The sequence below is a fragment of the Myotis davidii genome, unplaced genomic scaffold, assembly GCF_000327345.1.
Source record: "Myotis davidii unplaced genomic scaffold, ASM32734v1 scaffold789, whole genome shotgun sequence".
In the NCBI taxonomy this organism is placed as follows: domain Eukaryota; kingdom Metazoa; phylum Chordata; class Mammalia; order Chiroptera; family Vespertilionidae; genus Myotis; species Myotis davidii.
Window position 1 is genome coordinate 202,473 of NW_006300234.1, and position 13,499 is coordinate 215,971.

General features: G+C 37.8%; 1 protein-coding gene across 5 annotated transcripts in view; it reads left to right on the plus strand.

The window, feature by feature from the left end:
- SPG20 (spastic paraplegia 20 (Troyer syndrome)) overlaps positions 1–13,499 on the plus strand; it is a 64,885-nt gene that overhangs the window by 18,259 nt on the left and 33,127 nt on the right. For all 5 annotated transcript variants that reach the window (XM_015572397.1, XM_006776628.2, XM_015572399.1 and 2 more), the window contains exons 2-3: positions 6,081–6,892; positions 10,183–10,380. In XM_015572397.1, coding sequence (XP_015427883.1) covers positions 6,083–6,892; positions 10,183–10,380 — 1,008 coding nt within the window. In that variant the 5' untranslated portion in view covers positions 6,081–6,082. The remainder of the gene's footprint in view (positions 1–6,080; positions 6,893–10,182; positions 10,381–13,499) is intronic.

Here is a 13,499-nt window from a genome sequence, read left to right on the forward strand (position 1 = left end):
GGAGAGAGGGGTGTGGGGGGTGCAGGAAGAGACTGGACAAAAATCGTACACCTATGGATGAGGACAGTGGGGAGGTAAGGGCAGAGGGTGGGGTGGAAATCGGGTGGAGGGGAGCTATGGGGGGGGGGAGGGAAAAACTGTAATAATCTGAACAATAAAGATTTATTTAAAAAAAATAAAGTATAAGAAAACACGTGAAAAAAAAAAAAAAAGAATGTATCTAGTAATTGTACCTAGGAATAAAATTGTGGGATATACCTGAAACTTTAAAAAAAAAAAAGATTTTGGAAGTGTGCCTTCCTCTTGGAATTTTTGGAAGAGTTTTAGGAGGATAGGTGGTAGTAGTTCTTTGAATGCTTGGTAAAACACCCCTGTATAGTAGTCTAGATCTAGGCTTTTGTTTGTTGGGAGTTTTTTTTAATACTGCTTCCATTTCATCCTTTGTTATAGACCTAATCAGGTTTTCTTATACTTCTAGAGTCAGTCTTTGGAGATTATATTTTTCTAGAAATATTTCTATTTTATGCACTTTGTGTCCTGCTTGTTGGCATATGGTTGTTCATAGTATTTTCTTAAAATTGTATTTCTGTAGTGTCAGTGGGTACTTCTCTGCTTTTGTTTCTGATGTGGGTCTTCTCTCTTTGTTTCTTGATGAGTCCGGCTAATTGTTCATAAACCTTATCCTTTCAAAGAACCAGCTCTTGGTTTCATTGATTTTTTTTGTATTTTTTTTTATTCTCTATGTCATTTATTTCTACTCTGATCTTTATTATTTCCTTCCTTCTACTTACTCTGGGCTTTTATTGTTGTTCTTTTTGTAGTTTTTTTAAGTTGTAAACTTAATAGTTTATTACTAATTTTTCTTGTGTTTTGTGTAGGTTTTTTTTTTTTGTTTTTGAGGTAGGCCTGTGCTATGAAGTTCCCTCTTAGGACTGCTTTCACTGTGCCCCAGAGATTTGGGGTGGTTGTTTGTTGATTTTCATTTATTTCCAAGAAGTTTTTAATGTCTTTCTTGATCTCATTGGTAACCCATTCATTGTTTAATAACATGATATTCAGCCTTCATGTGTTTGAATATTTTGGGGTGTTTTTACTGTAGCTGATTTCTAATTTCATTCCACTGTGATCTGAGTAGATGCTTTATATGATTTCAGTCTTTTTGAACATGTAGGGACTTGTTTTGGGTCCTAATATGTCATCTATCTTTGTGAATGACCCATGTGTATGTACTTCAGAAGAATGTGTATTCTGCAGCTTTGGGGTGAATTGTTCTATAAATGTCAGTTAAATCCATCTGATCCAGTGTATCCTTTAGAGTCACTGTTTCCTTGTTAATTTTTTGTCTGGAAGATCTATCCAGTGAAGTCATCTACTTTACTGGAAGTTAAAATCCCCTACTATGACTGTATTGTTATTGATCTTTTCCTTAAAATCCTCTACAAGTTTTTAAAAATATTTAGGTGCTCCTATATTGGGTGCATATATGTTTACCAGGGTTATATTCTCTTATTGGATCGATCCCTTTAGTCTTATGTAGTGATCTGATATGGGTGTTGCTACCCCAGCTTTTTTCTCCTTTTCATTTTCATTGAAAAAAATTTTCCAGCCCTTCACTCTCATCCTGTGTGAGTCTTTTGCCCTGAGGTGGGTCTCTTGTAGACAGTATATAGTTGGGTTATGTTTTTGTATCCATTCAGCTACCCTCTGCCTTTTGATTGGAACATTTAATCCATTTACATTTATGGTTATTACTGATAGGTACTTATTTATTGCCATTTTAATTCTGTATGCCTAGGTTTCTCTATTTTTCTTCTCATTCAGCAGTCCCTTTAGCGTTTCTTGTGCTGCTTTCGTAGTGATGAACTCGTTTAGACTTTTCTTGTGTAGAAAGCTCTTTATTTCACCATCTATTTTGAATTATAGTCTTCCTGGATATAGTAATCTTGGTTTTCAAATCCTTGCTTTCTATTACCTTGACTACTTCATGCCGTTCCTTTCTGGCCTGCACAGTTTCTGATGACAAATCAGATGACAGCCTTATGGGAGCTCCTTTTTAGGTAACAGTTTCCTTTTCTCTTGCTACATTTAAGATTCTCTGTGTTTAATTTTTGAGACTTTAATTATGATGAGTTTGAAATTTAGGGTTTTATTTATCTTTTTTAAAATTTTGGTACTTCTTGCTTGGGACTCTATGTGTCTCCTGAACTGGTGTGACCTTTTCTTCACTAAGTTGGTGAAGTTTTATGCCATTATTTCTTCAAACAGGTTTTCTATTCCTTTCTCCCTTTCCACCTCTTCTGGCACACCTGTTATGTAAATATTGCTACATTTCATGTTGTACCATATCTCCTTTAAGCTGTCCTCCCGTTTTTGTTTTTGTTTTGTTTGTTTGGTTTTTTATTAATATTTTTCTACTGTCTTCTAATTCACTGATCCTATCCTCAGCTTTCCCTAATCTGCTGTGTATTCCTTTCAATGTGTTCTTTATTTGTGCTATGTCATCCTTTACTTCTGCCTTTATAGTTACCATATCTTTTCTCATGCTGTTGAGCATCTTTACCATCATTATTCTGGACTCTCAGATAAATTCCTTATCTCTATTTCATTTATCTCTTTTTCTGGAGAAATCTCTTGTTCTTTCATTTTGGGGTTGTTTCTTTGTCTCCTCATTTTGACTGCCTGTTTGAGTTTGTGACTACATATTAGGTAGATTTGCCACACTTCTCAATCTCTAGTTAAGGACAGTGTCAACTGCAGTTTCTGACTAATTAGATCAGGCAAAGACTCAAAGCATCCAGAGACTGCTTCTCCTTGCAGACTGATTGGATTTAGTCTTGGATAGCCCTCAGGCAATTTTCCACAGGATGGTGAGAATTTTTCCAATGGGAGGCGGGGGGGAGAGAACAATTGCTTCTGCCTGAAGGCTAATTGTTATTCTCAATCTCTTAATGGGCCTTAGAAACTCCACACCATGGGGCAAGGTGTTTTCCAATTGGGTGGTTCAATTATCTTACCCCTATACTAAACCGCCTAGATAGCAATTGTCTGTGTCAGAAAGATGATCTATGCAGCATAAGGGAATAACTCAGCACAGGAAACCGGGGTATCTGCCTTCTGAGCTCTAACCCCGGGGCCCCCAACCCTGGCTTCTGCTTGCACAGCTCTAGTCCACTCTGCCCGCCTTCTGCCAGAGCACAAGGTGAGTGCTGCACGCAAAGTTTTGTGTGTTGGCCTTTTAAGGGAGTCCCTGAATTTCTAGCCGTATCTCCCTGGCAGACAGTAGTAACCCTGCTGCTTTTCACAGCAAACATTATGTGGGTACCCTTCCCAGTTCTGGTGCTTTCTGCTGGGGGGCCCAGCTTGGAGATTAGACTCCAGAATTCTCAATGAGAATCCCCCACAGCTGAGATAGCTCTCCAAAACTTCAGTTGCAGTCTATGATAATCGAGCCAGCCCTTTCTCGCCTCTGCCCCTCCTACCAGTCTCTATGCAGTCTCCACTTTCCATCCTCGGTTATCAGGGTTCTCTACAGAGAGTCTTCATTTGATTATTCAGGAAGTTTTTCTGTATTTAATTGTAATTCCAATTTGGTCCTGGGAGCATGGTCATGCAGCATCCACTTACTCCACCATTTTTAATCTCTGCTGTCAGAACTCTTAAGAATCAAGTTGGGGAGAGAAGGCTCAGTGTCTTCATATCATGTGTAATTTTTCATTTAATTCTTCTGCTTTTGGTATTTACCCTTAATAATGCCTGATAATCCCCTGTCCAAAGACATTTTATTTTGTATTCTTGAATTAAAATTCAGTCTTCTTTCAGGGATGGAGGGAAATAGTGTCTTGGGTGTTTGGTGTAGGAGAGATCCAAGGGTCTTAATGTGTAAAATAGCTTTTTTTCAGTCCTTTTTCCTCAGCTCTACCTCTACTCCCACTTCCAGAGGAAGATTAAATATCATTACTTTCTATGCCTTTGGGAGGTCTGTCATGTGCTGTAAAAGGGACTGCTTCTCTGAATTCCTCACTGACAGCTGGACTTCAGCTTTCTTTGGTCTGTTTTGTGAGTTACCGCTTGTTTGTTTTCCAGTTTATCCTTCATCTTTGTCCTTGTGATTTATGGCTTTATTTACCCACTAGAGGCCCAGTGCACGAAATCATGCATGGGTAGGGTCTCTAGGCCTAGCCTGCGATCAGGGCCATCTTCCACCTGCTCACTAGTCCCCAGTCTCGCCCTGCCACCTCCACCCACCCCAGTTCCCCATTGGGGCGATCAGTCTGAGCCTGCAGGCCAGGGGGAGGGACCAAGAGGTCTGCCTTCCTCCCGCTTGCCAGTCCCCAGTCTCGCCCTACCACCACCCACCCTGGTTCCCCGTGGTTGCCCGTTGGCCATCCAGCAATTGGAGCCTGCAGGAGCGGGGGGAAGGACCAAGAGGTGGTCAATGCACCTCATAGTGATTGGTCGATCAGTTGTTCCGGTCGTTCCACCGTTACAGTCACTGGCCTTTTATTATATAGAATTTTAAAAAAAATTACGGAGTAACATAAACACATGTAGTACACTGATCTTAAATTTATAGCCTAATGATTTTTTTATATATGCAGTCATCTCTCAGATCAAGATAAAGAACACTTCCATATATAATAAGATCCTCTATATACTTTCCAAATCTGTATCTACCACCTATAATAGTGATGGCAAACCTATGACACCCGTGTTAGAGGTGACACACGAACTCATTTTTTTGGTTGATTTTTCTTTGTTGAATGGCATTTAAATATATAAAATAAATATCAAATATATAAATCTTTGTTTTACTATGGTTGCAAATATCAAAAAATTTCTGTATGTGACACGGCACCAGAATTAAGTTAGGGTTTTTCAAAATGCTGACACGCCGAGCTCAAAAGGTTCACCATCACTGACCTATAAGCATTATTTTTATTTCTATCACCATATACTAGCTTTGCCTATTTTTCAACTTTACAGAATCATTCATGTATTATGTTGTCTCAATGTGAAATCTTTTTTATCTGGCTTCTTTTGCTCTAAGAATTGGTGAGATTCGTCTTGTTTATTTTTTAGTTCCTATGTACTATAGCGTTATATAAATATACCACTATATTTATCCCTTCTTCTGTGAGTGGGCATTTGAGTTGTTTCAAGTTTTTGGCTTTTGTGAATAAAGCCGCTTTGAATATCATTGTACATGTTTTGGGTGTGTGTATTTATTCATTTTTTTTTTTGGTTACATACCGATGAGGGGGATTATAGAGTAAATACTTAGTTTTAATAGAAATTGCCAGTTTTCCAAAGTGTCTGCACCATTTTTTACTTACATCAGCAAAGTATGAGAGTTCTAGTTGCTGTCTTCTCTAACACTAGTCAGTCTTTTCAGCTTAGCCATCTGTGATAAGTGTGTAGTCATACTGCTGTGGATTTTAGTTTCATTTCCCTGAGGGAATAATATGTTGAATTACCTTTTCACATGCCATTTAAATATGTTCTTTTATGAAGTACCTATTCATGCCTTTTTCTCATTAAAAAGAACGGTTATGTTATGCCTTTTTAATAATCTTGTTAGAGTGATTTTAATGGACTTTTGGGAGATAGCAGGGTTTAATTGCTTGTGAGTACCCTGTCACCTTTAAATGGAAGTGAGGTAACTTTAAAACTTCATCCAGGTATTTTTTTCTCATTTTTGTCATCTCCAATGTATGATTCAACCTCATTTTTAATTAGCTGGGCATAGTCTGTATATTGTAATTCCAATATTAAAGATATGAGACAGGAAATTTTATGTTTTATAAGAAACTGGAACAAGAAAATTATTCAGTAATTTTAGTCTGCCTTATTCTTTTCTATTTTTAATTAACCTGATATTTAGGACCAAGAGCATTGTTTATTTATCCATTAAACACATATTGAGTGCTTTCTCTATGTCAGATCTAGTAGGTTTAGGGAATACAATAGTGAACAGGACAGCAAAGCTCCTGTCCTCTTGAAATATATTCAGGTAGGAGAAGTTCATTGTAAGTAAATAAACAAGTACCAGAGATAATTAAAGATAATTTCCTGTTTTGCAGAAATGGAGCAAGAGGCACAAAATGGAGAACCTGCTGAAATTAAGATCATCAAGGAAGCATACAAAAAAGCCTTTTTATTTGTTAATAAAGGACTGAATACAGATGAATTAGGTCAGAAGGAAGAAGCAAAGAACTACTATAAGCAAGGAATAGGACACCTGCTCAGAGGAATCAGCATTTCATCAACAGACCCTGAGCACACAGGTCCTGGGTGGGAATCTGCTAGGCAGATGCAACAGAAAATGAAAGAAACACTACAGAATGTACGTACCAGGTTGGAAATTCTAGAGAAGGGCCTTGCCACTTCTCTAAGGAATGATCTTCAGGAGGTGCCCAAGTTATATCCAGAATTTCCACCTAAACACACATCTGAAAAGTCACTGGCGCCTCAGTCCTTTAGTTCACCTCCTCAGCCTACTGAGGTAAATGGAAACACTTCAGCTACCAGTACAGGGTCAGTTCCTGCACCTAGTTCTCTATCCTTACCATCTCAAAGTCATCCAGCAGAAGCACCTCCTGCTTATACTCCTCAAGCTGCTGAGGGTCACTATACTGTATCATATGGGACAGAATCTGGGGAATTTTCATCAGTTGGGGAAGACTTCTACAGAAATCATTCTCAGCCACCTCCTCTTGAGACCTTAGGGCTTGATGCAGATGAGTTGATTTTGATACCAAATGGAGTACAGATTTTTTTTGTAAATCCTGCAGGGGAGGTTAGTGCACCTTCATATCCTGGATATCTTCGAATTGTGAGATTCTTGGATAATTCTCTTGATACAGTTCTAAACCGTCCTCCTGGGTTTCTTCAGGTAAGCCAAGGAAAAATGTAAACATAATTTGAAATATGTGTAAAGTACATCATTTTTGTTTGTTAATATTTATAATGTATTTAAGACAATAAGTGCAAAAAGATTATAAGTTCTAGTTCCTTTTCAATATATTAATGAAAAATTTGAACTTTGAATGATAGCCTTTTTCTTTTTTTTATTTTAACAAAGTTTTATTTTAGTATTAAATTTGTGATGACAGGTATTTAATTCTTTATCTGAAGAAGAAACCTAATAACTTTAATTTCAAAAGAAAGTTATGTAACATATGGATGTATAATAGTAAATTTTCACTAATGAGGCCAAGCTCTGCCTGAGGGGCTGAGCTGGACTGAACCCCCGCCCATTTTCTAGAGCAGTGGATCTCAACCAGGGGTGATCTCCCCTCCCCCTTTCCCAGGATATTTTGACAATGTCTGTAAATAATTTTCATTGTCACAACTGAAAAGGGGGGAATATATTACTGCTACTGGCATATAATGGGTTAGAGGCTAGGGGTACTACTACAAATTTAAACAGAGTATCCCCCATCAATAAAAAAATTATCCAACCCAAAACATAAGTCATGCCAAGGTTGAGAAACCTGATCTAGAAGAAGAGACTGATGATAATTTAGGCTATAATTCTAACATTCCAAGCAGATCAATTTACCAGGATACTCTTGGTCCAAGAGCAAAGACGGGTGCTATTGTTAGGGCTTATCAATCTATAATTATCTACCCTGAGAAAGGTCTGTAACATTTTATTGGAGGAGATTTGGAAATGCTCAAGTTTAATCAAGGTGATGAGAATGTAGTTAATATTAGAGGAATCATGGCATAGTAAAAAACCTTTCCCAAACTTTCAAACTTTAGTCATTTAAGTATAACCTTTACTGTTTTATTGGTCAAATCCACATCTCTGCTTTATTTTGATATTTTTATTTGGATGTCTCATTTGTTAATTTTGTCCTAAACAATAACAACTATGAAATTGAGGGAAAGATGTTGTATTTTTTCCTAATACATATTAAGATGCATAACGACGCAAATTTAAATAATTTGTGTATTACTTGAAGTTGTTTCATATACCTCAAATGGTTATATATCATACTTTGGAAAAATCAGTTTTATTGTAATGTGCCTGAAGTTTAACTTTTATAAAAGATAGACAGTGACTTTGAGGAAACTAAAAGAAAAAAGAGATTCCTTAAAAGAAAAAGGATTTGCCCAGCTGGTGTGGCTCAGTGCTTGAGCATCAACCCATGAAACAGGAGGTCACGGTTGGATTCCTGGTCAGGGCACATGCCCAGGTTGCAAGCTCGATCACCAGTAGGGGGCATGCAGAAGGCAGCCTATCAATGATTCTCTATCATCATTGATGTTTCTCTCCCTCTTCCTTCCTCTCTCTGAAATCAATAAAAACATATCTATATTATAAAAAGCCAGTGGCTTTAACGACCTAACGCCAGAACGACCAAACCACTGGCCACCAGGAGGTGGATTGATGGGTCTTGCAGTAGCAGCGGCAGGAGGGACTCTGGGTCCCGCTGCACCTGTGGGATGCTGGGTCTCATGCGATTTCCCGCGCTGGGCCTCTAGTTTAAAAAAGAAAAGAAAAAGATTTTGAAAATGTTTATTAAGCACTTTCTAGGAAAGAGTCAGATCTGAGTACCCTGATTCCTGTTTGTTTATATTCTGTTTGTCAGAGATGGTGGTAGTGTGGTAGAATTTACTATCTGTTTATATGAAATATTTTGTGTTCTTTGACTTATGTTCATCACACATAATGGATTATTCTAGCAAGTTTTTAAATATTAGAGCCATGTCCTGGGTGATGGGCACAGTTATATTCTGGTCACTCAAATAACGTACCTCAATGTAAATGAATAAATTTGGTTATTCCAATTTAAACTAGTCTCTTCTGAAATTAGATCTCTAGGAAGTGAGCTTAAGTCTCAAATGTCAGTATACTGACAATCTGATCTCCCGTATGACTTTGCAGGGCAGCTTTGTGTCATTTTAATTTTACTTCACAATAGATGGTGTCAAATGAACATTGTTTGCCAACAGAAATCCCCAGTTTGGGGTGCAGTAAAGAAGGAAATTTTATTCAGTTAAGTAGCTCAGTTTTGACACAGCAAGGGCTGTGAAAACAGCAATGCTATTGAGGTGGCCTGGAGACAGGCCCCTCTCAAGCTAGACAGTTCTGCTCTTCCCTCTGCTGGTCTGCTCCACCTTTTAGTCTTTGGTGGAAAGCAAAAGCATTCTTAGAGTCAGAGAGTAGCTGACTTATATAGATAAGTTCCTGCCTCTGGTCGGGGATTGGTTTGTACTCAAGCAAAGGATGACGATGACTCCAAATCCTTTAAGTTTGATTGGACCAGAAAACACTGTCCTGATTGGTCAGAATGGAGCCACTCTGATTGGTTGGTAAGGAAATTGAAGGGGTGTAGCTGCGCAGCTCCTGTTGGATGGGGAAAGCCTCAATCCTACTGGTTGAAATAGAATTCCAGGAAGTCCTTTATAAGGCCTGTCAGACTATGCCCGAATACAGTGCAGGCAGGCAGTTTAATGCAAGAGGCAGGCTGCTTGGTGCAGGCTTCTCCCTGAATTGCAGTTTGCTTGAGAGGCCTGTACAGAAATGGCTGCTTGGCTCTGTATTTTTGTTGTTTTTTTTTTTTTTAAATTTGAGTCTAGTTAGCCACCAGGAGCCCTTTTTAGTAGGTATCTTCTTTCTCATGGTTCCCAGTAGTAAATCCAAGAAACATAACTCAGTGGTTTATTTAGCTCTGTCATGTTAGGTTCTCTTAGAATGCTGAGTGTCTAATTAAAATAATTATTTCTAATTAACCAGTACTAATCAACTTAATGGAATTGTTGTGAGGATTAAATCAATAAGTACATGTTGAGTACTTGAAAACAGTTTGATTTTATTTATTTCTACAAAGGAATGTCTAATTTACATGATAAAGAAAACATTAATTTACTTTGACCATTATTTATTTAAAGTTAGACTCATGATTGGTTAACAGTGGGCTATTTAAAGCCACCAGTTTTAAGATTGTATAAAGAGTGGAGCAGTAACATTTTTAGTGTAGTTCTTGTGAATAGTTTGCCAGGAGATCAGACTAATAAATGGCTAATTTTTATTGGGGACTTGTTGATGCTGATGGTTCTATAAAGATACATTTCAAACTTTGAAATGTTTGTTTTCTGGTATAAAAATTTTAAAACCTTGGTGAAAACCTAGTTCTGTTCATTGATTTTTTTCTTTTTAACTAATCCTTTCAGGTTTGTGATTGGTTGTACCCTCTAGTTCCTGATAGATCTCCAGTTCTTAAATGTACTGTAGGAGCCTACATGTTTCCTGATACGATGTTACAAGCGTCAGGATGCTTTGTGGGGGTCGTCTTGTCTTCTGAATTACCAGAAGATGATAGAGAACTCTTTGAAGATCTGTTAAGACAAATGTCTGACCTTCGGCTCCAGGTAACTTGTATAGTTGTCTTCAGGATGAAAATCTACTTTAACATAAGCATAGGCAATTTTACTCTAGAGTTCACAATCTTAGTCACTATTTATAGCAAATTCCAAACTTGTATTTGTGAACACACAAGCAAATTAGTATATAATACATGGAAGGAGTTAAAGAGCTATGGAAAAAAATGGAGAGTATGGTAACAGGAAACAAGAGTTCTGGTGTGGGTGGGACAGGTGCAACTATAAATAGGGTGATCAGAGGGGGCCTCATGGAGAAGGTAATGTTCAAACAAAGACTTGAAGGTGACCTTTTGACTCAGTGATGGTGTATGAACTCATGCTAAAAGATTGCTATGAGACTTACACTATGTGAGGTTGGCTAAGAGGCCATCTATAAAGGCAAACAATGATCTTAAAATTCACTTGACTTGGCTTGCATCTCAGATCACAAGGTGGCATGAAGCCACATACTGAATTTTACATCCTGCTGTCTTGCAGCGATTAATCAAGATTTTAGAGTCCATATCAATTATCCATTCATTCATTTATCAAACATGTATTAATTGTCCACTATGTTGTGGGCCCTGTGCTGGGTACCTAGGATGCAGAGCTCAGTAAGTTTGGGGTCATATCTATTGCTTAAGATACTTGCAATTCTGCCAAAGGTGCATGTGTGTGAAATGATAATCCCAAAACAATCTACTAAGTGCAAGATAAAGTTATGCATCTGGGTAATGAAAATTTAGAGGGCATCAACCCAGGTGTGAGGTCACAGAAGGTTGCCTGACAAAGAATGGGCAGACCTTCAGTGAAGACAGCCTACCTTCCTCCTATCAAAATCACTGGCTGGCCCTACCTGGTTAAGCTCAGTGGTTAGAGTGTTGGCTTGCAGACTGAAGGGTTGTGGATTTGATTCTGGTCAAGGGCCTATACCTCGATTGCAGGCTCAATCCCCAGCCCCAGTTGGGGCATGTGCAGGAGGCAACCAATCTATGTGTCTCTCTCACATCAATGTTTCTCTTTCTGTCTCTCTCCCTCCTTCCCACTCTCTCTAAAAATCAATGGAAAAAATAACCTTGGATAAGGAATCACAAAGGAAAAAAAATATCAAAAAATACAACCTTGGGTGAGATTTGACCAAAAAATACAAACCACTGGCTGAGTAATTGCCCTTTGTAACTCTGAAATTTTTTATAAATATCGGGGAAAATGATTGTTTTCCACATTGTTTCTGTTTTTGTTCGATTATTTTGTTTTTTAGATCCCTCATGTAAGTGAAGTGATATGGTATTTGTCTTTATCTGTTTGACTTATTTCACTTAGCATAATAACCTCTACGGCCATGTTGTCACAAATGGTAAGATTTCATTTTTATGTTACAGTAATATTCCATTGTATATATGAACCACCTCTTCACTATCCATTCATCTTTTGATTGGAGCATCTAATCCATTTATATTTATAGTAATTATTGGTAGGTATGTAGTTATTGCCATTTGATTATTTTTGTAGTTCTCCTCTATTCCTTCCTTATTCTCTTGCTCTCTTCTCTTGTATGTTGATGATTTTTCTGTAGTGTTATGCTTGGATTTTTTCTCTTTATTTCTTGTATATCTCTTATAGATTTTTGGTTTGTGGTTACCATGTCCTTCATATATACCAAGCTATGTTTATAGCAGTGTATTTTAAGTTGAAGGTCACTTAAGTTCAAACACATTTTAAAGTCACTATCATTTTTATTCAGCCCCTCCATGTTTGTTTTCATCATTATTTTTTACATCTTTTGTGTGTGTCTATGTGCTAGTATATGTCCCTTAATTTACTATTATAATTAGATATGATCTTCCTATATTTGCCTTTAGTTTTAGTTGATCCACTGCTTTTATAATGTATTTGCCTTTGTCAATGAGAATTTTTTTCTTTGTGATATCTTTTTATTCATATTTTAAATTTTTTCTTTTTTAAAAATATATTTTTTATTGATTTTCAGAGAGTAAGGAAGAGGGAGAGAGAGAAACATCAATGATGAGAGTGAATCATTGATTGGCTGCCTTCTGTACACCCCCCACTGGGGATCAAGCCCGCAACCTGGGCATGTGCCCTGGACCAGAATCGAACCTGGGACCCTTCAGTCCACAGGCTGACACTCTATCCACTGAGCCAAACCAGCTAGGGCTAAATCTTTTCTTCTTAAGGAAGACTTTTAACATTTCTTATAATACTGGTTTGGTGATGATAAACTTCTTCAGCTTTTTCTTGTCTGGGAAACTCTTTATCTCTCTTTTGATTCTAAATAATAGTCTTGCTGGGTAGAGGAGTCTTGGTTATAGATCCTTGCTTTTCATCACTTTGAATATTTTATGACAGTCCCTCTAGCCTGCAGAATTTCTGTTGAGAATGAGCTGATAGTGACTTACGGGAGCTCCTTTGTATGTAATTAATGGCTTTTCTCCTCTTGCTTTTAGGATTCTCTGTCCTTATACCATTTTAATTATGTTGTGTCTTGGTGTTGGCCTCTTTGCGTTCATCTTACATGGGATTCTCTGTGCTTCCTTGGCTTGTATGTCTGTTTCCTTCACCAAGTTAGGGAAGTGTTCTGTCATTATTTCTTCAAAAGGTTCTTATTCTCTAGCTATTTCTCTTCTCTTTCCATTCCCCATATGATGCAAATGTTGTTACACTTGATATTGTCCCAAAGGTCCCTCAAACTATATTCATTACTTGGATTTATTTTTTCTATATGCTGTTCTGATTAGGTGTTTTTTATTACCTTGTCATCCAAATCAATGATTTTTGATTCTCTGCTTCAGTTAATCTAACTGTTGATTCCATCTAATAAATTCTTTATTTCTGGAGCACCAAAGCCCCATTGAAGCAAATCTTGCCCTGGAGGGGTGTCTCCAGCACAGAAGTTCTCCCACTGCAGACATAGCTGATTCTCACACCCAATTGGCCTGGAGGTCAATCCCTCCCAGTGTTACCTACAACAATCAAGGCTTAACTACAACAGGACTGTGCACAAAGCCCACAAGGGGGTGCACCAAGAGTGTCCACCTCAGGTAATTGGGGAGGCTGAGCCACTGGGCCCTATAGGACACCTAGCACACAAAGCCACTCAACCAACATAG